Source organism: Ictidomys tridecemlineatus, chromosome 4 (assembly GCF_052094955.1).
Source record: "Ictidomys tridecemlineatus isolate mIctTri1 chromosome 4, mIctTri1.hap1, whole genome shotgun sequence".
Lineage (NCBI taxonomy): Eukaryota > Metazoa > Chordata > Mammalia > Rodentia > Sciuridae > Ictidomys > Ictidomys tridecemlineatus.
The window spans coordinates 20,763,799-20,786,831 of NC_135480.1; the positions used below are offsets into that span (position 1 = coordinate 20,763,799).

At 61.8% G+C, this 23,033-nt stretch overlaps 2 protein-coding genes across 4 annotated transcripts; one reads left to right on the top strand and one right to left on the bottom strand.

Annotated features, from left to right (window-relative positions):
* The first annotated feature begins 108 nt into the window (after positions 1-108).
* Frey1 (Frey regulator of sperm-oocyte fusion 1) lies at positions 109-3,228 on the top strand. The gene is made up of 3 exons (XM_005330027.5): positions 109-2,688; positions 2,866-2,939; positions 3,077-3,228. The coding sequence occupies exons 1-3, from the start codon at positions 2,585-2,587 to the stop codon at positions 3,196-3,198; spliced, it is 300 nt and encodes a 99-aa protein (XP_005330084.1). The 5' UTR covers positions 109-2,584; the 3' UTR covers positions 3,199-3,228.
* A 76-nt stretch (positions 3,229-3,304) lies between these two features.
* On the bottom strand, positions 3,305-21,891 carry Mapk8ip1 (mitogen-activated protein kinase 8 interacting protein 1). 3 transcript variants are annotated; one of them, XM_078046127.1, is made up of 12 exons: positions 21,726-21,891; positions 11,297-11,402; positions 8,958-9,260; positions 7,388-7,469; positions 6,275-7,087; positions 6,051-6,126; positions 5,422-5,594; positions 5,043-5,152; positions 4,766-4,882; positions 4,598-4,668; positions 4,403-4,501; positions 3,305-4,071 (listed from the first exon to the last, which is right to left on the bottom strand). In XM_078046127.1, exons 1-12 carry the CDS (start codon positions 21,824-21,826, stop codon positions 3,999-4,001), a joined length of 2,124 nt encoding a protein of 707 aa, XP_077902253.1. In that variant the 5' UTR covers positions 21,827-21,891; the 3' UTR covers positions 3,305-3,998. The 3 variants fall into 3 exon arrangements, with proteins under 3 accessions (XP_077902253.1, XP_005330085.1, XP_040140389.1); XM_005330028.5 differs by lacking the exon at positions 21,726-21,891 and adding an exon at positions 12,445-12,897; XM_040284455.2 differs by lacking the exons at positions 11,297-11,402; positions 21,726-21,891 and adding an exon at positions 9,564-9,677.
* Positions 21,892-23,033: the final 1,142 nt, after the last annotated feature.

Sequence of the window (23,033 nt, forward strand, 5' to 3'; positions counted from 1 at the left end):
CACCTCCCCTGCTCTGGCCAGGCTCTGTACAGCCCTGGTCACGACTGATGCTGTCCCTCGGAGAACCTTGACTGGCGGCACCTTCCTGTGATGGAACCCTGCGGCTCGCACCCGCTGGGCCTGGGGTCCTGGTTCCTCTAGCCACAGAGAGTTGCACTTCGCCTTCTGGAGCTGGGCAGCTGCGTGCCTCGGCAGCTGTGGGAGTAACTGCTCACTGGTCCCGGAGAAGACAGAGCCGCCAAACCAACTGTGCAATGGATGACAACTGCCCACTCTGCTGTGTGGCCATGGCCTCCATTTGTCCTTCCCCTGCAGGGTCCGTTGCTCTTGGCCACAGCGCTTCCAGACTCCTGTGACAGCTGTTGGATGGGATGAAAATGCTGTGCAGACCCCAGCTCTCCAGTTGAGAGTCAAAGCCGTTCCCCACTGGGGAGAGGGCAGGCACCAGGCAGTCCTGGGCTGGGTGAGGGGAGAGCCTGGGGCTCTGAGGAAAGCCAGGCCAGTTCAGGGTGTGAGCTGAGGTCTCCTGCACTTGCTCGGTGGGCTCCGAGGTGACCAAGTCTGCATGGGGCCCTGCAGGCTGTTGTGGAGCGGGAGGGGCCTGACTCCTGTTCCTGGTGTTCCTGATCCTCTCCAGCCCTTAGGTGCTGGAGGTTCCGCCTACACCATGCACTCAGCTCGCCTCCTGGGGCTGCCCTGGCTGGTGAAGGGCCTGGGAGGGGCAGCCTCACCCTGACTTGGCTCTCCCCAAGTCCTTGTGAGAAGCACCCTGGGCCCCATGCTGGGGCATCGATGCCCAGGCCTTGGGCAGGGAAGAGGGCAGCCTGTCCTCGTGACCTTCAGCTAGTCCAACAAGTGTTCCTGGCACCGGTTCCACCCCAGGCTGTGCACCGCACGGTGTGGTCAGAGATGCATAGAGCCAGAGTCCCGCTTCCAGTGCCCACAGTAGTAAAGCAGATGTGTGTAGTGTGCACGTGCCACACTAGGGTCCTTGTGACAAATGGAAGTGTACCAGCAGGGGGTGGCAGCGCTGTAGCTGGTGTCCCAGTGGTGACTGGCTGTGAGCAGTGCCTTAAGAAGCTGCGCACTGTTATGCCGGCCGGCCCCAGTTCTGTTGCTCTGGGTTTGGTTTACTTGTTCCCAGGTTGGTGCCGGGGGTCAAGCCCAGTATCCGAGCTACTCTCCCAGCCCGTGTTCATCAGGTTTTTGACATGCAGTCTGGGAAGATGAGGCCATGTGCAGAAGATGACCTGTGTGGTGTCACAGTGATGTGGAACAGTGTGAAGCGCTATTGTCACAGGGCAGAAGGGTGGAGTGGGCAGGACCAGGTAGCACAAGGCTGGAGGGAAGGTCCAAACCCCAGGCCTGGGTGTGGGGAAGGGGTGTGTTTGAAAGGGCTGGAGGGCGGGATAAGAGGAGCCTTGACCCTGGGGCAGAGGCCTCCGTGGAAGGCTTGTGAGCCGTGTGGCTCAGGGCCTGGGGGTGAGGTGCTGGAACCCCAGCACTTGTCTGCCTCAGGGGGATACTTGGGACCAGGAGTCAGGGTTGGAAACAAGGGACATCCCTTTCTGGTCCTTGGGTATCTCCGCAGTTAAGAAGAGGGTTAGCTAGCTGACAGGACTGTTGTCTCAGGAGCAGCCGGGTTCCCAAGCTCCTGGCCCCAAGGCCCAGCCCTCTGGTTTGGGCACCACCACTGCAGGGAGTGGGGGAGTCGGTGTGGCACCTGGCGGCCACAGGAGCTAACCAGGCCCCTCGCAGGGATGTGGGGCCAGGCGCTCTAGTCAAGGCATCAGGAAGCAGAGAGGACCTTGCTGTGGTGGCCACTACTCTGCCTCCAGCCTGCAAAGGCATTCGGTGTCTGCTATTCTCTCATGACACAACTGTCCACTCAGATTCTCAGCTGAGCACCTACTAGGTATCAGGAGCTGGGGATTCCACAGTGAGCCTGTCCCTGCTCTCCTGCAGCTAGTACTCTAGGGAACTGGTCCAAAGCTTTGCCCCCTCTTGGAAACCTTATATCCAATGCTAAGGCCAGTGTCTGTGGAGTCCCCTGATGTGTTTATGCCACAGGAAGCAATGTAGGAAGTGCTGTGCGAGCTGCTGCCCCTCACCCCAAGGACTCCGGGCCATTAGGGCTGAGCGGCCCCCTCTGGCTCCTTCAGCCAGCCGACTTTCCCAGGGCTAACATGTCAGCAGGGGAGGTGGGGATGGTGGGGGAGCAGGTGGGGAGGCTGGGGGCCTGGTCACACTCTGGTCAGCGAGCCTGCAGTAACCTCTGTGGGTGGTGCTGTCTGCTGGACCATGGGCGATTCACGGGAGGGGAAACTAAGGCACAGATAAGTGACTTGTCGGGGTGGCCTGCTCCCCTTGGGCACTTACACTAGATCGGGTTTGGGACCTGTTGGCCCACAGGGTCGGTAAAACTGAATGTGCCTCAGGGTGGAAGCTTCTGGCCATGCGTCAAAGCAAGTGCTGACTCCGAGCCCCGGAACTATTGTCCTTTGTGAGGTGGCCCTGGGAGCTGGCAACGGATTCCGTCCTGGGGGAGGGGTGGGCAAAAGCCTGACCAGGGCCTGTATAGGAGATGGTTCTCGCCATGATGGGGGCTCTGTACCCCAGGGCTGGGCTCAGTCTCTTCCTCTTGTACCTCATCCTGGCGGCGGCTCTCCTTCGCCCCCAGCCCCTGAGGTAAGGCCAGGCCCCAGCACTGGGAGGGTGTGCTGCCCCTGCCCTCCCAGAGGACAGGCTGGCCTTGTTATCCTGGGCTCGGGGGCTTGCCAACTGCCTCACCCTGGGCCATCTCCCATTCACAGGGAGGTGGCAAAGCCTTTGGGGTCAGGCTGAGCACCCCCAAATCTCCCACAGGTCTCAGCGGTCTGTTCCTGAGGAGTTCTCCGCCCCACTGGAACTCTCGCAGCCACTTTCCGGACTGATGGATGGTAGTCCTCCTCCTCCTTCCCCTGCCTGCCCCTGGTCCCCAGGGGAGGTGCCCAAGAGAAGGCCTCCTGGGGCGAGGCCCTGTTTAAGCTGACCCCACAGCGGCTCCTCCCCCATTCCTTCCCTCTTCTCTCCTTAGACTATGGGGTCCGACCCAAGCACCCTTGGCCACGAGGGCCTCGGCCCCTCCTCTCCCAGGCCCAGCAGCGCAAGCGGGACGGGCCAGACATGGCTGAGTATTACTACGATGCACACCTGTGACAGGAGGCCCGCATAAAGATATTCTGTGCAGCTGAGGCTCGGCTTTCCTGCCGCGTGCAAAGGGATGGGGGGGGGGGGGCAGTGCGCGAAGATACAGCCACTGTGGTCCAGACAGGAAATGGCACTTTTAATTGTTATGGCCAGGGTGACAAGACCATGACAAACTGGCCCGGGCATTGGGAGGCTGCCCCTGCTGGGCAGGGCCTGCTGGAGGCTGCTGCTGCCCTGGGAGCTCCCGAGCCTGCCAGGGGCCAGCATGCTAGTGAGGTGGAGGTGGAAGCCACCAAAGAACCCACGATGGCTGGGAACAGGGACTTCACCTCCACCTGCTGCCATTTCCTTACTAGAGAGTCCTTGGGAGGTGGCGGGGCTCGGCCAGGCTCAGGGCGCTGGTGGGGTTTAGGTTGGGGGAAGGTGGCATCTGCAGGTGGCGTGGGCTTCACGAAGGCAGAAGCCAAGAGCCAGAGAGCCAGAGCCCCTGGCAGAGGAAGTACAGCCCAGGCGGGGGCAGAGCCTCTGCTCCCAGAAGGTACACCCTTCACACCAGAGGCCGGACACCCAGCCCTGCCCTGCCCCTTCCAGTCCCCAGCGGCCGCTGACCTCCATAGATGAATCTAATCCCATATATTACAATAAACTGCATCTGCCTCTCCCTATAACCCTGTCCCCCCACCCGGGCCAAGAGCCCCCACTCTCCCGTCCTCTGGTGGCCATCCTCCTCCTGAGCAGTGCCATGTCCTGTCAGCAGCGAGCTGTCCTGCCCTGAGGGCCCAGGGGATGCGGAGGGCAGGGCGGCGCTGCTACTCCAGGTAGATGTCCTCTGTGGGGCAGGTGTACTCCACGAACTGCTTGTAGAACTGCTGGAAGGCTCGCCTAGGAGGAGGTCCACGGGTCACTAGGCAGCCTCCCCGGGGCCACAAGACCCCCACCCGGGGTTGTAGGGGATGTCAGGTGGGAGCCCCGGAGCTCTGTCCTCTGTGGAACTGGCTTCCTGATTAATTTGGCATTGAAGGAAGGGCCCAGCAACTGACAGCTTGGAAACCACCTGGACCGCCCAGCCCTCCCTCCAGGCCACCACACTAGGGTCTAGAGATGGGCTTCCAAAGCCGCAGGGCACACTGAGGGGAGACAGCATGGGGGACCAGATCCCAGGCCTGCAACCAGGGCCTGCCCCTTGGTGGGAACTGGCAGGACACGCGCGTACCCCACGGACTCTGCCAGGGCTTTGGTGGAGTCTTCAGACACAAAGACATGGCAGGCAAACCGGTGGTCGGCAGGGTGCTTGGTGATGAACCCGAAGTACCTGTGGAAGAGGGGTCCAGGAGTGCGGAGCTCACTCCCCACACCAGCATGGCTCCGGGCCTCCCCGACACCCACCTCTGCCTCCGCCCCAACTCACTTGTTGTTCTTTGGGTGGTAGCCACAGAAAGAGATGTTCTTCAGCTGGAAAAAGTGGCTACACTTATTCACCTACAGGAGGAAGAGAGAGGCCGCAGGGGCACGCCTGTCAAGGCAAATTTAGTGGGAGGGCTATTGGCTTGAGGAAGGGCCAGCTCAGAGTTGTCACCTTGGCCTCCTGGGAGTCATCGGCCTTGACACCTATCTTCACACCCCTAACGCTGATCTCAAGGACGCAGCTGGAAGGCGGGTTAAAGTGCACGGTGAGCCGGCGGGTGGTGGCAATCTGGGTGAGGGACAGGGACACGTCAGGTGCTGTCTGTCCCCCCGTCCTCCCAACCAGTCTCTCCTGTCCCAGGGTCTCTAGACCCCTGTGCCCTTTTCCCAAGAGACAACTGTGCACTGGGCTGAAGGTGGCACCCACAAAGGAAGCCGGATCCAAGTACCTTTTGCATAGCAGCGCACAGGACGTCGTTGCCCTTGTGATAGGGAACCTGGACTGAGCCCAGGAACTTCACCCGGAACTGGTCCACCCAGTCGCTGTTTTTGGCCAGGGCTGGAAAGCAAATGTGAAGTGAGCAGGAGTGGGCTTGGCAGCCCAGCACAGGGAGGGGGAGGCGTAGGGAGTGACATGGCCAGCAGGGGGTGCCACAATCCCCAGAAGTTCCAACCTGGCTGGGCCTCACTCTGCATTAGGAGATAGACCTGAAATCACCCACTCGTCCCTTCCCTGGCTGCCTGAGATCTGGGGCACACGTTCACCTGGCAGCAAGGCCGGCAGGCAGATGCCAGGGCTGGTGGCACCAGGTGAAAGAGGGAGACTACCTGCCATGTGCTCAGGCTCCTTGGTGACCTCAATAGCGTAGTAGGCAGGAAAGACGCCTCGGGCACCAGTGCGCATGTTGTAGGCCTCATACCAATAGTCCTCAGCCTGCAGCTCCACCAGCAGAGGGTCGTCCACCTCTAGCTCAAGTTCGTCTTCATGTCGAGGCACAAACCTGTCCCCAACAAGGGCATGTGAGGAATTCCTCAGAGGACCTCTCTAGCCAGTGGCATCTTTAGTTCAATAAACATTTGCAAAGTATCATGTACGCCTGTCACAGCGCAGGCTCCTGGGGAACTAGCACCAGTCATACCCACATCTTCCATCTAGGAAGCCAGGGGACAGGACAGGGGGGGACACAGAGGTCCTAAGGTCACGGGGGGAGCACAGGGCCTGGAGGGGGCTGGAGAGTGGATGAGGGTCATCCTTCTGGTCTCCCTCCAGGACACCCTGTCCCAGCCAGGGTAGGTATACAAGTCCTGGCTTCCTCATGGCACCTCAGTGCTTGGTCGCCATGCTCTGAGTTCCTAAAAGCTGGACTCTGACCCCTGAGGCTTAGTAGATGTCAAGTGCAAGGGTTTGGGTTGGGCTGCGTGGTGAGGGCAGAGGCAGGGAGGGGTACAGCCCTCACCTGAATATGGCCCGGTGGGTTTGCTCCTGCTCCTCCCCATTGATGACACAGGAGAACAGGCCAAAGGACTCTGCACCTGTGGGGAGGGGACAGGCTGGAGGAGGGTGGCCCAGCTCAGGCTGAGGCTTAGGAGGGCAGGCAGAGTTCTGTGCTCCTAGTCAAACCAGGATGCCGCATCTTGGCTCTCCCCACCCGGCTGCCCCGCAGCTCCCCTGCTCACTCACTGGAGGAGCGAGAGCGGCCGCTCATGAAGACGTTCAGGAACTTCTTGGAGAAGTGGACATCAGGTTCATCAGGTGTGGAGTCCTCTGAGAGGCAGGTGGAGGGCCGAGGCCGGGGGGCCTCCTCATATTCCTCCCCAATGGCCGACTCATAGGGTGAGGAGGCGGAGGCACAGTTGTCATAGACGGTGGCTGAGTCGCTCTCGTCACTGTAGTCTCCAAAGCATGGCCTCAGGCTCACCAGCTCCAGCTGCGCATGCTCGTCCACCACCAGTGTGTACTTGACCGAGTCGTAGGACAGAGCGCTGGTGTCGGAGCTCAGTGAGGCCCTAGGAGGTGGCGGGGGCTCCCCTAGGCTCCCCCGCCATCCTCCACCTGGTGGCTCTGCCCGCTCTGGGGATGATAGGCAGTCAAAGCCCTCATCCTCTTCACTGATGGAGGGGTGTGGCCGCCCTGCAGCGGAAGGGTAGGCAGCAGGGTCTGGATCCGAGCTGACGGACATCCGGCTCTCCGTGGGCGGCAGGAAGGCAGAGGTGGGCTCTGCGGGGTCTGGAGGCCGCTGCACGGGTGTCAGGTAGATCTCCTCAGTGGCCTCTAGCCGCACGTCTGCCTGGTAGTGGATCCGGTCTCGATGGGAGTGGCCCAGGCCACCAGGCGCGGCAGCAGGGGGTCCACCTGGAGGTGCCATCTGGGTGGCAGCACTGCGGCGACAAGGGCTGTCAGTGGAGGTGCCTCGATCCTTGGTGGGGGCAGGGCTGCCCTGAGGCGGCAGCTCATCGCTCAGGCAGATGTGTTCGTGTGGCGGTGTCTGTTCCCCTGGAGGGCAGGCAGGTTGGTGCTGAGGGCAGGACCCCGGCTACCTGCTCCCTCTGCACCAGCTGGTCCACACACAGACTGAGACAAAGCCTCCCCAGGCACTAGGCCCCTCGAAGACTCTGGGGCCAGTTGACTTGCTCATGTCACAGCTGACCTCAGCTCCCAGCTGGGCTTGTAGAGTGTACTAGGTGGGCAGTTGACCTCCACTTGGAAGGTGGAGACCGCTGGGTCTGCTCTCAGCAGCAGAGACTGAGTCAGGGCAGGCTGAGGCCCAGCTCATGGAGAAGGGTCTCAACTCACCTGTCTTTAGGGGTGAGGATGATCGAGACACCCGATCCTGCCAACTGTGCTTTTTGCCAAGAGAATTATTATTCAGTGTGTCCTGTGCAGGGAACAAAAGGCCCTTGTGAAGAAGCAGTCAGCAGTGCCCGGCACAGGGAGGCCCTGGCCCTGCCCCCATCAGGCCATCCCCAGGCTATGTGCTGCACCCATCAGCTTCCCCTTGCCAAGGCCTCTCTCCCAACCCTCCTCTGGAGCAGGCAAGAGGGTGCAAGGAACAGTCCTGCCCACCAGGCCTGTTGGCACTAGATGGCCTTCCCTCTTGGCTCAGGAATGCTGGCCAGCCCCCAGGGAGGTGCCCCCATCAGCCTCAGCAAAGTGGCAATGGCTAGTGTGTGGGTGAGTAGGGGAGGCTGAGGGGGACAAGAAGGGGCTCCCTAGAGACATTCAGCTCCACACTCTGGACATGAAGGGGTTACATGTAAGACACAAATCCAGCCCTAGTGGAGGACCAGGTGATGCCCTGCCCTGGGACTCAGGAATCTATGGCCTGGGAAGGACCAGGGGCATTCTGGTAGCACCTGAAAAAAGCACAAAGAAGGGTCTCCCCAGCAGTTGGCCTGGGGGACTGGAACGAATCTGAACATCTGAACGATGACTCCATAACCTGGCCCCTCCCCACAGCTGCACAGGACTGAGGAATGACAGATGAAGATGTCACCAAGCCTCCCTCCTGAATCTCCTGCTTGCCTGTCCACACTCTCAGCCCCTTGGGACCTTCCACAGTGCCCACATATGAGGCTCCCACATACAACCTGGGCTCCCTCCCAGAGAACACTCTCCAAAGCCTGCACATTCACGAGCTGAGCTGCCAAAAACCATGCCAGAGGATGCTGGGAAAGGGACCAACCCTTTCCTGCAGCCCCTGCACCATGCACCAGCAGCCCACTTCCCAGCTCTTGAGGAGGCCTGAAGACAAAGGGCCACAGCCAGCTCTCCCCACCCTATTCAACTCTCCTTGGCGTCCAGCCACGCGCCAGGGGCCTAGGCCCCCAACTCAGCCAAGCAGCTCCATCCCTCATTACTCTCCCCAGCCTTCTGAGATTCCCAACTGCCTGGATTTCAAATTGGCTGCCGCCACCTCCACACCTTGCCACAAGTTCCCTTGACCTCCCCTCAGGCACACCATTTCAGACTCCTTTCCTCCAGGTCCTGTTTCTGCCCCATCGTCACCAGAAGCCCCATAATCTAAATGGAAACCCCATCATGGCCAGAGGTCTCAAACTCATTCCACACCCTCAAAGCCCTGGTCTCTTAACCCACTACCTCTCTCTTTACTCCAATCCTTCCACCCTTTCTCAAGGCTCCACGCCCAGTGGGTGGCCTCAACCCTGTCCCTTAGGGCAGACCTCCCCGCCCCTCGGAGCACCCGTTCCTGCCCTCCTGCTGCAGCCCACCTTGCTCTGGGCTCCGCAGGCCGGACCTAGGCCATGGAGGCCCTCAGCGCCCCGCACCTTCCAGGACGGCCCCCAGGGCACCGCCCCCTTCACCCCCCACCCCGCCAGTCCCCAGTCCCCGGCTGGCACCTCACCTGAGATCGCGGCACCTGCGGAAAGAGGTTAAGCGTGGTGGGCCGCTTGGGCCGGTACGTGTCCCCGCTGCCCGGGCCTTGGCTCTGGCCCTGGCCGCGGGGCGCTGGCTCCTGGCCGGAATCAGCCTGGGGCAGCCCCGCTCCCGGCCGCCGCGCCGCGCGATCCTCGTCGTCCTCCTCTTCGTCGTCCTCCGCGCCAGGAGTGTCCCCCGCCGCGTCGATCAGGTCCATTTGCAGCATCTCGGCCTGCAGCCGGCTCCCCGCGTTGCCGCCGCCCGCAGACAGCAGCCCGGCGCGCGGGGGCTGCGCGGCGGGGACGGAGGGGCGTCAGGGGGCGGCGCCGCGCCAGGGAGGGCGGGGCCGAGGCCGCCGCGCCCCGCCCCCCACGCCGGGCGAGTCCATTCCGCGGGCGCGAGGGGGGATCCGAGGGAGAACGGCGGGTGGTGGGCAGAGAGGGCCGCTCCCGCCTGCCGCCTGCGAGGAAGCGCAGGCGTCCTCCTCCCACTCCAGTGGGCGCCTTGGTCCGCACCTCTCCACTCCCCACGGGCCACCCCCTTCCGACTCCAGGCTCCCTCCCGTTTCCTTGGCAACGGCCGGTGACCTCACCCGGGTTGTAAGCCGAGCCCGGAGTGAAAGCACCACTGTTGCCATGGGAACTCAGGGGTCGCCAAGTAGTTCCGGGCCCGCCAGGAATTGGTCGTGGAGCGGGGGAGGCAGTATCTGAAGAGGGTCGTGAGGAAACTGGGGAAGCTGAGCCTTCCTCTGGGAGAGGAAGACTGCGGGAGGGCCGCAGTGCGACTGGGGAACCCGCCGCGACCCGAAAAGGGACGCGGGGGCGGGGCACGCAGGCGGCACCTGGAACTCGGGAGATGGCATCCCCCGCCCTACGTCTTCTCTCCCAGGCCCAGGGGCCCAGGCCCCTCCAACCCTGCCTTGATGGCCCGAACCCCATGCTTGTCCCAGCTCAGCTACCAACTTCCTGGCACCTTGGACAGAGCCCTTGACCCTTCCATTCCTCACTACCACGCCCCCCGCTTCCCAGAGAGGTGAGGACCCTGCAGTGTGAAAGCCCCCAGAGCCTGTCTAAGGCCCATGGGGGTACACCCTAGCTAGTGCTGCCTCGGGGCCCTGCTTGTGCACGTTGCGGGAGAGGATGGTGTCAGAATCCAGAGCAGGTGTAGAAGCCATGCCAGAGCCCTGGGACCACTCCCCAGTGTCCAGAGTGCTTGGCTCCTGCCTCCTTCCCCTTCTGGCCTGGCCAGAGGGTGGAGAGTTGGGTTATGGAAACTGGAACGTTATCTTCAGCCCTTGGTTTGCTCTTGCCTGGCAGAGCTTACAGAAGCTCTGGGGGTAGCAGGAAGTTAACACAGATTCAGTCACCCCCTCCCCAGCTCACACTGCAATTCTCCCAACACCACGTCTTGCCACCCACCCTCCTGGGGCAGAGAAGTGCTTTCAAACCTAGCCCTGGCTGAATGTGGTGGCACACGCCTGTAATCCCCGTGGCTTGGGAGGTTGAGGCAGGAGGATGGTGGGTTCAAAGCCAGCCTCGGCAATTAGCAAGACCATAGCAACTCGGCACGACCCTGTCTCTCAATAAAATATAAAAAAGGACTGGGGAGTATTAGGTGCCCCTGGGTTCGATCCCGGTTACCAAAAAATAAAATGAAATAAAACCTAGCCCTGTACTGTACCTTTCACTTCCTGGCTAGCTGCCCCATCTTTCTGTTCTGAAAAGACATAGTGGGGATGCCCATCTGATCAGGCTGAGAACCTGGCAGCATTGAGCTCTTTAGGGAGAAGAGAGAGCCATCTCTCTATGGCAAAGCCAAGGGACTCAGTAGCAGCAGTGCTGGACCAGCCCTTCAGTGGGGACAGAGAAGGCCCAGGAGGCGAGTGGTGTGGCGGGTCTGGTGCAGTGGTGGCCGGCAGCCATGGGAGTTGGCCAGCAGTGCCTTGGCTGTTTTGTCCTCTCCCAGAGCACTGCAGATTCCACTGGACTCCACCCTGTGCTGCCGCAGGCCCTCTGCCAGGGCCACTCCTCAAAGGGCCTTCCCTTAACTCTGGCCCTCAGGCCACTGCCCTAGATCTCAAGAACTCCTGCCCTGTCTTCCTGAGGACACCTGAAGAAGCTACTGTCTGCCTCAGCCCTGGCAAATAAATGAATACATTAAATTTTTTTGAAAATTCTGATTGACCACCCAAGACGTGCCAAGCATTAGCTAATATTCCTGCTGCTTCTCTCCAAGGCTGCCGTGCAGACCTGAAAGCACCTTGACAGCTATGGGGTGCCCGCGCTCCCGTCCCTACCCATCCTGCTACCCCATTTGGGCCCTTACCCGTAACGACAGGGTATCTTTGCACTGCAGGCTGATGCCACACTCATCAGTGATCTCTGAAAGGTCTTCATCCTCAAACTCCTCCAGGCTGATGTCATGGGTGAGCCTGGTGGGGACAAGAAGCCAGAGTCACAACTCAGGGAACTGCTAGGTCTACTGGCCTCTCCCTACTACCTTGTCCAAGGGGCAGCCTCTGGAAGGTCACAGCCCCCCAAGGATGGGCTTGAGTAGGGCTCAAGCTGAAAGGCAGTCTCCTAGGGTGGCACAGGAGGAAGGGGCTCGGGGTTACCCCAACCTGGCTGGGAGCTGCCCATCCTGTTGCCAACCAGGAGACAGTGCCTAGAAGGCCCAGCTGGCCAGAACTTGGCCTCCCAGGTCAAGGCAGGTGCCAAGGCCAGTTCACCCAAGGAGAATGCAGAGTCAAGAAGAGACTCCAAGAGATGCCTGGAGTAGGGACCCTGTGCAGGTCACAGGAACAAGATGCCAGGAGCTGCCAGAGGGCACAACAGCCTTAGAGGAGCGCCCCATGTCCCCAGCCCAGGAAGACGCACGCCTGTGAGCCCGAGGAATGGGTGGAGGAAATCTGGTGTCAACACGGGTACACTGAGCCCATTCCAGGAGAAACTATGTCCTCGTGCTGCCTTCTCCAACCTGGGCATCTTCTTGCCCACTACCAGGATCCTGCGGTGGAGTCGAGAAAGGCATGGGGCTGGGACTGGAGGTGCTGTAAGCTCGGGAGACAAACCAGAAAGAGCCCTGGGCACAGGAACACCAACCAGCCCCAGGACATCCCAAGACAGCTCTGTGCACCCCTTCAGAGGGCAGGGCTGGGTCAGGCACCGCAGCACCTGCCTGGCCCCCCACTGCCCCCCTAGCCCTGGCACTCTGCCTGGTCTGGGTGAGTGGAACATCTGGGAAGTTTGGGGGGAACGTCTGAACCTTTCCCCAAAGAAGACCAGGAGACTGAGGCATGGAGCAAAGGAACTCACTGCTCCAAGGTCACCCAGGAGGGGGGTGGCCCAGTGCCCAGAGGACCGTAGGAGGTCTACACCCTGCCTCTTACCTCAGTCGCACCAAACAGGGACCCTGAGCTCAAAGGAGCTGCCCCCAAGTCCCTCCCCAGTCCCCTCCCGGCCCCCATCCCCTACCAGCGCTCCCACTGATCCTCCAGCCAGCTGTCATTGTCTGGGCTCGAGTCCATCTTCAGCACCAGCTGCATGGAGAGCCCTGCCGGGCCGGGGGGCTGCGGGGCCCCAGGGCTGCCCTCTCATGCCCAGAAGGGTGGGGGGGCCCGGGCGCACGGCAGGGCCGGGGCCTGCAGCCTCCACCGCCTGGGCTTGCCTTCCTGCGTCCCGGCCGCTGCAGAAGCCCCGGGAGCTCATTAAAAATAGATGACGGGAGGGAGGCAGCAGCTGCCCACCGGCCCCAGCCCAGCTCTGCCCAGCCCAGCCCTCCGTGGCCGCAGCTTCCTCCCAAGGCCAAGACGCCACTGCTGCTGCCGATGTCAACGCCTCCCCCGCGGATCAGGTTACTGCAATCAATGCCACAGGCTCCACCTGCCCTTCCAATGCCCCTGTTGGGGGCTGGGGTGACCCCCCTCCCTGGCCCAGGCTTATAAGCAGATGGCAGAAATCTAGGATGTTTCCCCCCAAAGCCAGCCTCTGATCTGTGTTAAAGGGCCAGCACCATTTTTTGGGTGCCAGGTAGAAGATGGAGGAGCTTCCAAAACTCCCCAAGAGTAGATCCCCTGTCCTCACAGTCACATGCTCAGTCCCCCACACCTCCTCAGGGAGCTTCAGGGACCCAGGGCAAGGTCAGAGGGTGTGGCTGGGTGGCATCTGAGTCCCTCCCTCCCCAGGCAGGGCTCAAAAGTTCAGGACCCAGGAAGGGAGGGCCTAGATCCAGAACCAAGGGCGGCCAGTGTTTGGACTGCTTGGAGCAGGGCGGGAAGGGCAGCTGGGTGGTCATGAACTTCCTGGGTGGAACTGCACAGGGCACTGTGACAAGGGAGGGACGCTCCTTAGGCCTCCGTCACGGCAGCCCAGGGGTAGTGGGTTCCCAGCCGTGGCAGGCGGGCAGTGAGCTGGGGAAAGGGCCTTGCCCCGAGCCAGGGACAAGAACCTGGTGGCCAGCATCCAGTGCCCCCCGGAAGGTCACTAGGAAGGCCAAAGGCGCAAGAGGAGCCCCTGGGACTCAACACCTGGAAGCTGCAGGAACGCTGGGTGCCCACCTGGAGGTGCCCTTGGAAGCCCCTTCTCGGCCAGGCCCTGCACACAGCTGTCTCCTCACTGCCATGCCCTGGTGCAGGCTGGCCTCTGCCCTCCCAGGCCCCCCACACTGGCCTGCATGCCCCAGGCTCCCCACCCCTTACTGCCCTGCGCCACATGCCACTCTTAGGCAAAACTGATGAAGCCCTGTCATCCCTGCTGCCCCCAAATGCTCCAAGGCTCTTAGCTAGGGCTGCGCCCCATGCTGGGCATTTGAGGCCCAGCTCTGTGGGTAATCACCTGTTTACTGATCTGTGTCCCCAAGAGTGGACACCAGGGCTCCCCAGGGCCTAACCCAGGGCTTGGACGGAGCACATGGCAGGTGGAACCGGGCATGCCAGAGGAGTGCTCAGGGAAGCCCCTCCTGCAGGAAGCCCTCCTGGCCCTCCCACGAGGCTGCTGTCACCATCTACCTGGATGTAAAGCAGGATGACAGAGCAGATAGGACCTGGCCTCCATCAGAGACACTGCACCCCATGCCACACTGCTCCAGAGATGGATGGCCCTCCCACTCTGCATCCTCAGGTGATCAATACACGTCCCCTCCCTCCCAGCTCCGTCCAGCCTGGGTGCTACTGACGGGCAGAGCTGGTGAGGCCGCCTTCACACCCTGGTACTTAGGACCTGCTGGCCAGATGTTTGAGAGGGTGACCTCAGCGTCCACCCCTCCTCCCTAACCAAAGCAGTCAGAGAAGGCGGCGGGTCCTGGCTTGGCCAGGATGGGAGGTGACCTGGACATGTCTATGTTCCAGCAGCCCCGGAGGTGCCCACTGCCCTGGATGGCACCGGAGGCAGGGCTGGAACTGATGTGCCTCACAGATGGGAACTGTGCTGGCCTGGGAATGCTGGGAGGGGCGCGGGCGGCGAGTCAGGGGGCCTGCCTGATCCCGGCTCCCCTGGGCAGGGGTGATATCCCCACCCTCTTCCTGAACCCAGCCCAGGAACCCACTCCCCAGAGGCAGCCCCCACTCAGGGTCACAGGTGCCTGCCCTGTTCGGGTGCTGTGGTGCCTTATTTCGGGTGCCCCTCCTGGGCAGGGCGGACAGTGGAACATCCTGCATCAGGCCTGGAAGCAGGCGGCCCCAGGGCGCAGCCTGACTGACCCACCAGCTGCCCCCACCTCCACATCGCCACCCTGGGAGGGCTCTGTTCACCCATTTTACAGAGGAGAAGCATTAAGGCCCAGGTACGGGCCTTAGGCCTCAGTTTCCACAGAGAAAGAGGCGCCTGTCCCTGCCCCCGACGCTGGAGCATGAGCAGAGTGGGTGTTTGGGAGCTGCAGGGGGCTGGGAGGTCCCTGCGCAAGATCCAGGGGGACGACTGCTCACAGTCCTCTTTGCATGTGGCCCGTCGCCCAGGTCCTGCCCCTTCCTCTCTTCTCTAGTTACCACGGGGTTTCCCAGTCCAGACCCTCCAGGCTCGGGGTGGCCACTGTGGCGGGGAGAAGCTGGAGAGGCAGGGAGGGAAGGAGAGGGCGGAGCCCTCCTGATTCTGCCTGATCCACCTCTGGGAGAGCTGAGGCTGGGCTCCAGGAGGCCACCCCAAGCGGCAGGACGGGACCCTCCTTCACAGGTAGGCAGCCCTCCCCTCCGGCCCGAGACTTGGGCAGCCTCCCACGGGATCAGCCTCTGTGGACCAACCCGACCTGTGCTGTTTGCCAGTGGGGACGGAGGTCAGCCACCCTAGTGTCTGGTGTCACAGGCTGGTCTCTGGGTGCCTCCCTGGCCTCTGGGCCTACCTTCCAAGCCAAGGCCCCTCCTGCTGCGTTAACCTCACCTCCACCAGGTGCCCCGGCCCTTCCGCTGGCACCTGGCTTGCTGTCCTGGCCATGCTGCGGCCCCAGACCCTGAGCTGGCGCAATGGCGCTCATGTCCTGATGTTGCTGTCATGGCCTTTCCCCCTGGCCCTGTGAGGTCACCTTCCCCTGCTGTCCCCGTTCCCAACAGCAGCCCCGGCCCTTTCTAATTGACCTCTCAACCCGGGCAGGCTGAGTGGAGGGTGGGGCTTTGGCTGGGCCCGGCAGATGGAGCCAGGTGGCTGGCTGTCCAGAAGCCACTCGGGGCCTCCTGGCCAGGTGCTGTGGTGACACAAGGTTGCCAGCTGGTGGCCCTGGGTCCTGTGAGCCTCTCGTGGCTGCACACGCTGGGTCGGGGGCCGGCCGTCCCTGCAGCCCTCTGAGTGCTGAGCACAGGCTGGCTCCTGGGGGTCCTCAGGATGCGGGGCTGCTGCTCAGCTCTCAGAGGCTCCCCACTGCCCTCCGGCCTCCCTGCAGGCCACTGTCCACCAGGACCTGGGCGACAGGCCACTTGCAAAGGGGACTCTGACCTTTAAGATGCAAGTCTGATCCTGCCACTGCCCCCTACCCAGGCCCCCCAGAGGCTCCCTGTGCCCGAGGCCAGGGCCTCCCTTCCCCTGCGGCCTGCCTGGTCCCCCTCCTCCCCACACTCCGTGCCACCCTCCTGCACCCGCTCTGGCTTCTCTGACCCATGCACCTTGCTGTTGGTGCCCCTGGTCCCTCTTGCCGGTAATTCTGGAGTGGAAGATTTCTCCTTTGAGTCATGTGACCTAGTGGCCTCCCCCCACCAGAGGCAGTTAGACCAGAGGGCAGGATCCTTCTCTCTCCACGACACCTGAGAGTTCTTGGCTGGGGCTGGGGCTGGGGCTCAGCGGCAGCGCATTGCCTGGTGTGTGAGGCACCGGTTCCATTCTCAGCACCGCATATCAATAAATTATTATTTTTTTTTAAAGAAAGAGTGAGAGAGAGGAAGAGAGGGAGAGAGAATTTTTTTTTAATATTTATTTTTTAGTTCTCGGCAGACACAACATCTTTGTTTGTATGTGGTGCTGAGGATCGAACCCGGGCCGCACGCATGCCAGGCGAGCGCGCCACCGCTTGAGCCACATCCCCAGCCCTCAATAAATAATTAAAAAAATAAAAGTCCATCAACAAAAAAATAAATAGAAAAAATAAATATATTAATAAAAAAGCTGGATCTTTCTCCAAGTTGGTCCCTACTGGACTCAACTTCCTGTGTCCTGCCCACACCTGGGGGCCCTGGGATAGCCCTGGCTGAAAACGGGGGTGGGGTGGAGGGGGTGGGGGGGTGGAGAGGAGTGGGGGGGGCTAGCCAGGCCCAGCCTCAGCCTCAGCATGGTTCTCCTCCGCACCCTGCTGGGGATGGACACTGGGGTCAGGCTGGAATGCCTTCCTGACCGAGCCACGCTGTCACCTGCGAAAACAGCATCCACCCCAAGGAATGAGTTCCCAGGGTCAGCCCCGCCCGGGTCACAACTGTGTGATGTGTGGGACACCTTGGTGCAGACAGGTGGCAGAACTCTGGGACCCTGCGCTAGGCCCCCCGGCCCCCGGAGGTGACAGTCCCGTCGGGAGTGGGCCCTGCAGAGCTGCGTGTCCACGTGGAAACGGCAACCAAGAGAACGAAGAAAAGCAGGAGAGGGGCCCTGACCTCCCAGGAGGACGGTCACACACAGGAGGTGACAAACACGGGGCAGCTGCGCCGGGTGGGGACCTGGGGACCTTTCCTCCTGGGCCCTCCTGGGTGAGCCTCCAGCGCTGCTCACACCACCCGGCGCTCCCGGGCGCCTGCGGGTCCCAGGGCTGCTTCCGTCCCGGGGGCCGCCCATTCTCGGCTGGAGGATCCCACCTGCTCCAGCCCCGGACGGGCCCTCGGGGACACCAGTACCTGCCTGCGCAGGAGGTGCAGGGGCTGCAGCAGGACCCTCCAGAGACAAGGCCAGGCCCGTGGGCGTCCCTGCGGCAGAGTGAGCTGGCCCTGGGGACCAGGGGCCTCTAGAATGCGGAGCCTTGCCTGGGGATGGCAGTGGTCACCCATTTGTGGCAGCCACTGGGCCCAAGCAAGAACTGAGCCGTGGCCATTCCCAGGAGTCCAGAGACAACTGAAGGCTCGGACTTCAGAGCGCGGGGCTGAGCCCGGGGCCAGGCGCCCTTCCCCAGAGAGCCCCGCCATTGCCCTCCACCCCCCAGAGCCAGGGGCTGCCCGGCGGGGTGCCAGTCCCGGGCCTGTTCTTTCCCTCTGCCTAGTCTCCCTGGGTGGAGAGGTTGTCCCTCCCCACCCAGGGAGAGAGGTGACAAGAGAGGTAACAGAGACCATCTCTATATGGGACACTCCCAGCCCAATCCTCCCTGAAGCTCCAGACCCAAAACCACTGGTTGCCTGACTCCTCCGACTGGGTCCCCAGTGACCACCGCTCTGGGATTCAGCAAGTGGCCATGTGCTCTGACCACCCTGGCCACCCGCCTCTCATCTCCCACCAGACATCTCACCCCAGGAGCCAGCACCATACTGGACGATGACTCCTGTCTCCCCTTCACCCCCAGAGCACATCCTTCCAGGAGGGGCTCTAATCTGACCCATAAGTCACTCTTGCATCCTGTCCCCATCTCCCCATCACCTCAGGATGGCCAGTCTCCCAACAAGCGGGTCGTCTGCTGACCCTTCCTCACCCCACTGCGTGTGGGTGAAGAGGCCGCATCCTAACATGGCCTCCAAGCTCCTGCTCCATTCTGCTCTGCCTACTGCAGGGCGGGACATCGCCTGGCCTCCTCCTGGAGGGTGTCTCTGCCCACGCTCCAGGCCGGCCTGCCCAGGTCACTGCCACACGCAGCCAGCCTGCCTCCCCTCTCTCCCATGGCCCGCACATGGCCAGACCCACCTAGGGCCTCCGCTCACTGCCTCCCTCCCTGCTGAGCCTGGCCAAGAGCCAACAACTGTCCATGCAGGAAGGAGTGCTACTGTGTCACCCGCAAGAGACATGTCAGGTGGTCCCTGCGCCTGGCTGGCCTGGCGGCTCGTCCCTGAGCTGGTGTGGCAGGACAGCCGGGAACCCCCAGGGAGCCTGGGGTGGGCTCCGTCCAGCTTTGCCACCCACACCCGCGTGTCCCAGGGGGTCCGCGGGTCCTCCCCTTTCCTGTTGTTGCTACCGTGCTATGTGCAGTGCCAGGGGTTCAAACCTGGGGTGGTGCTCTCCCTCCCAGCTGCACCCCAGACCATTTTATTTCTTATTCCAAGACAAGGGTTTGCTAAGCTGCCTAGGCTGGCCTCCAACTTGAGATTCTCCTGCCTCAGCCTCCCAAGTTGCTGGGCCTGCAGGCCTGCGCCTCTTCCTGTGGGCGAGCGTGGCTGGTCGGGGGAGCTGAACTCTTCCTTCCTTCTCTCTCTCTCTCTCTCTCGTTCTTTCTTTGGCTGGGGTCAGAAGCTAGGCGAGTGCTCTACCACTGAGCTACATCCCCAGCCCTGGCAGCTGACTTAATGTCCCTCATCCAGGACTCCCTTCCACACACCCAGGCCTCGCTGCACACTCTGCTTGCCACAAACACCCTTTGTCCCGTGTCCCGAGAGTCCTCCCTCACAGATGGCTGTGCTTTCCCCCTCCAGCCCACTCACCCGGCACCAATGTACCCATTGTGTATGTTTCTAAATCCTCTTGTAGAGTTTCTACCCTGAACATGTATCACTTGAATAATGAACTTCCTCTTATTATTTTGTAAGTTACCTATAGACACACTGTAAAAGTCAGTGAAATAAAATGGAGGTATGTAAAAGGAGGAGTGAAAATCCTCACCCCACGCCATACCCAATGGTAGCCACTAGTCATAAAACAAGATCAGCACACATTTATTTAAACCAACAGAATCATGTAATCAGGAAACAACTCACCTATTTATTTATTTAAACCAACTATCAACAAACAGAAGCCCATCCTCCCAGCCCGGCCACGCGCTCCCTCTCCATGGGGCTTCTCTGATATCTCAGGCTCACCCTTTGGGGGGTGGCTTTGAAATCAGACTGTCTGGGTTCGGGTTTCAGCTCTGCTCGCTCACCTAACCTCTCTGCGCCTCAACTGCTTCATCTGAAAAGTAGACACGATGACAAGGTTCCGTCTGTATGGCTGTGGGGCAGTAAAGGCTCTTGCCACAGAGAGCCCTTAGGATGGTGCCTGGGCCACTCAAGTGCTCCCCTGTGCCAGCACTTACCACTGCTGTCTCTGTTCTCTCGAGGAGAAGAGCCCCAATTTCACCCTTAATTAAATAATACACAGCCAAGGCATTACTGAGCACCTACTCTGCACTGAGCGACGGGGACACGCTCACATGGCTTTGAAACACTCCACATGTGCTGTCTCATCTGAGCCTTAGGACCACTCTGAGCAAGGGCCAAAAGCAGATACCTTGAGGAAGGAATGAAAGCTCAGAGAGGTTAAGTGCAGTTTAGGGGCACTCAGCTAAAAAGGAAGGCCAGGATTCAAACCCAGGCCTGTTGGATCCACAACCCAACCCAAGAACCCCAAGAGAGCACAAGCCACCCAGGGTGGAATGGAGCTGGGCCAGGTGCTGTAAGAGGCGGGACAAGAGAAGGGGCAGTGAGGGCTGCAGGAGCAGGCGGGGCAGCCCACGTGGGGCCTGAGGCACTGACCCTCATTATCCCCACCAGCTGGCCCTGTCTCCACAGCCAGGCGAGGTGTCCTAGAGGGCTTGCCCACGCCTCAGCCGTTTGGCCTACTGCCCGCCTCATCCCACCCGGCTCAGGGCTGGCCACACTCCCTAGGCGGCATGCCCCTGCTCAGCTCGCTTCACTGAAGCCTGTGGCTGCTTGCCAGGGGGAGGTGGGAGCAGGTGGGGAGGCACAGCTGCCCTCGGGGCCAGGGCAGGGCCTGGGGAGTAGTGGACTGAGCACGCGCAGACCTAGGCTCCTGTCTGGACCCAGCCTCTGACTTCCTTGGGCACCCCGGGCAAGCCTCCCAGCTTTCTGGATCTCCTCCACCCATGTCTGGGAGACCCGCCACAGCGAAGCCATGCACGATGCCTGCTAGCGTGGAGGGCTGATGGATCCCTGCTGGACAGTGGCTTGTTGTGCACCCTCCCCTGTCCAAGCAGGAATCAATATTAATTAGCCCACTTAACAGATGGGACTCAGAGAGGACAAAGCCCTGCCTGGTGGCAGCAGGATTTGACCCTAGGGTCCCACGGCTCCCTTCTCTTCCACAGCACAGGCCTTCCAGGGAGGCTGGAGTCTGAGGCTCTCTCCTTGGCACCTCCCTCTGGCCCCCTCCCTCTGGTCCTGCTGGCTGGGCTCAAGGACTCTGGGGAGCTTTCCCAGCCTGATGATGCCATTAGAGATCTCCAGAGGACCCTGCCCACCTGAGGACCTGGGAGTTGGTGACCCCATGGTCAAAGGGGCTGGCGCCAGAACCCAGCTGGGGCCTGGCTGGGGCAGGAGCCCCAGGAGAGGGGAAGGCGCCAGGCCCTGCCACAGGGCAACAATGGGTGCCTCGGCTTTCTTCTAGTTTCTGGAGCGGTGACATCTTCCACTTCCTCCTTCACAAGGCGGGAGGGGGGCATCAGAATTATGAGGGAGGGACATCAATCCTTTTCCCAACGTCACCCTTTTCCTCTCTGAACTCCCAGTGGCCCAACACCAGATTGGGGGTGAGGTGGAAGGGGAACTCCGGGCAGGTCCTGGGTACTTACCCAGCAGGACCCCCCACACTCACACCATTCTTGGTCTCCTGGGAAGAGTCCCCTACCCCTGGCTGAGTCCCCTGGCTCAGACTGCGCCTTCTGCACCTGCCTTGAGACACACCTGACAGGTAGATGGGCGCTGTCCAAACCCACAGAGGATCCTGGCCATGCCAGTGTGGCAGTTAGGCCACCTGGCCAGGCAAGTCTGGGGGAAGGGCCCATGACTTCCTTCTCCCCGCATCAAGGTTGTCGATTACCCCTTGAAATTGGGACCCGGGGCCACCCCAGCCGGCTCCCATCTGCAGTCAGAAACGTTCGGACCCGGCAGGCGAAGCCCCGGCTGCCTGGCGGCCTCCGCTGGGATCTCAGTGCAACCCGCGGACCCAGCCGCAGCGCCCAGTCGGGGTGGAGGAGCCCCCTCCTCCAACTCCAGCCCAGAGCCTGCCACCCCAGGACGTGGAATGGCGGGGCCAGCTGCACCAGGAATCTGCGGCGGCCGCCCACTGGACTGGAGGCCGAGGGGCTGGGGAAGGGTCCTGAGGGGAGGCTCCTCCGCTCGCCGCCCCCCAGCTCCGGGATCCGGAGGCGCTGGGGGCGGGGAGGGCAGCCAGCAGATCAGCCGCGGCCGAAGGGCGGGACGCGCGCGACCGGGGACTCTCACCTGAAATTGGGAGGCGACGCGATGTGCAGCCCCAGGAACGGGGAGGCGGCGGGCGGGGACGCGGCCCCCCCGCCCAGGCCGCCGCTCTCTCGCTCCGCCATTCCCGGGCGCAGCCCTGGCCATCCGGGCGGAGCGCGGCGCGGGGAGGCGGCGGCGGCGGCGGCGAAGGAGGCGGAGGCGCGGCGAGAAGGCCGCCGCCGCCGCGGGGCTCGGGCAGGGGCGGGCGCGGCGGGCGCACCTGCGCAGGGCAGGGCGCGGCTCCGTACCGCGCACGGCTCGCGGCCCGGCGAGAGCGCCCGCGCGCGCCCCCGGGCCCGGCCGGGGTCTCGAGGCCCCGCCCCGCCCCGCCCCGCCCCCGGCACGGCGCTCTCCGAGGTGCTGAAGCCGCGGCCGCTGCTTCGCCCCGCCTCGCCCCGCCCACACTCGACCTGAGGCGGACCCTCCTCAGAGCCCCCGGTCGCCTGCGTGAGCTTTGCCCCAAGGGGTGGACCTAGAGCCCGGGTACCAGGAAACTAAAGGGCGGACCCTGGTCCCCAAGTGCATCTTTGGCCCTCCAACAGCAGAGACAAAGGCGGGAGGGAATGTGAGGGTCGCAGAAGGGGAGAAAGCATGGGGCCTGCCGGTGGACTCCAAGAGCAGACAGGTCTGGAGCCATGGGGTGCGAATTCACAGCCTGCCTTCCAAGTGGATAGGCGATAGGGCCCTGCATTGGCCACTTCACACCCCTGGGGCTTGGTTTTCTCGTCTGTGAAATGGGGACAATAAAGATCCCTCTCATTGGCTGTTGTGAAGACGAGGTGTAATAGAAACGTGTTATCACTGGGAACTGGGAACAGCCTGTTTCCTGAACTGGGCCCCAGGCGTCACCTCATTCTTGTCCTACTTTGAGAGGATCCTGCAAGGATTCTCCCTAGAGGGTGCAGCCTAAAAGTTGACCCAAACAGCTACCAGTGTTGGCCTGTGCCCTCCTCTTGGCTTCTCAGCCTCTTCCTCCTCAGTACCTCGGTTGCATTTCTTGCACCCAGACACCTCAGAACTTCTTTCTCACATTTTAAGACCTGGAACCTTCATCTCGTCCCCACTGTTACTTCTTGGGATACCTCTTGTGGTTGTTCTCTCCACCTTACCAGGTGTAGCTTTGGTTTCTTCCTAATCTCTCATCAGAGGCCAAGCGTGGGCCTTCAGGGCTCTGTGCTCAGGATTAGGTTCTCTTACAGAGCCTGGAATGCCAGGGCCAGGGTCCCAGTGTTCATGGGTCCTAAGGTCTCTAGCCTGTTTATTGGCCATTGCAGACAACTGCAGAGACTC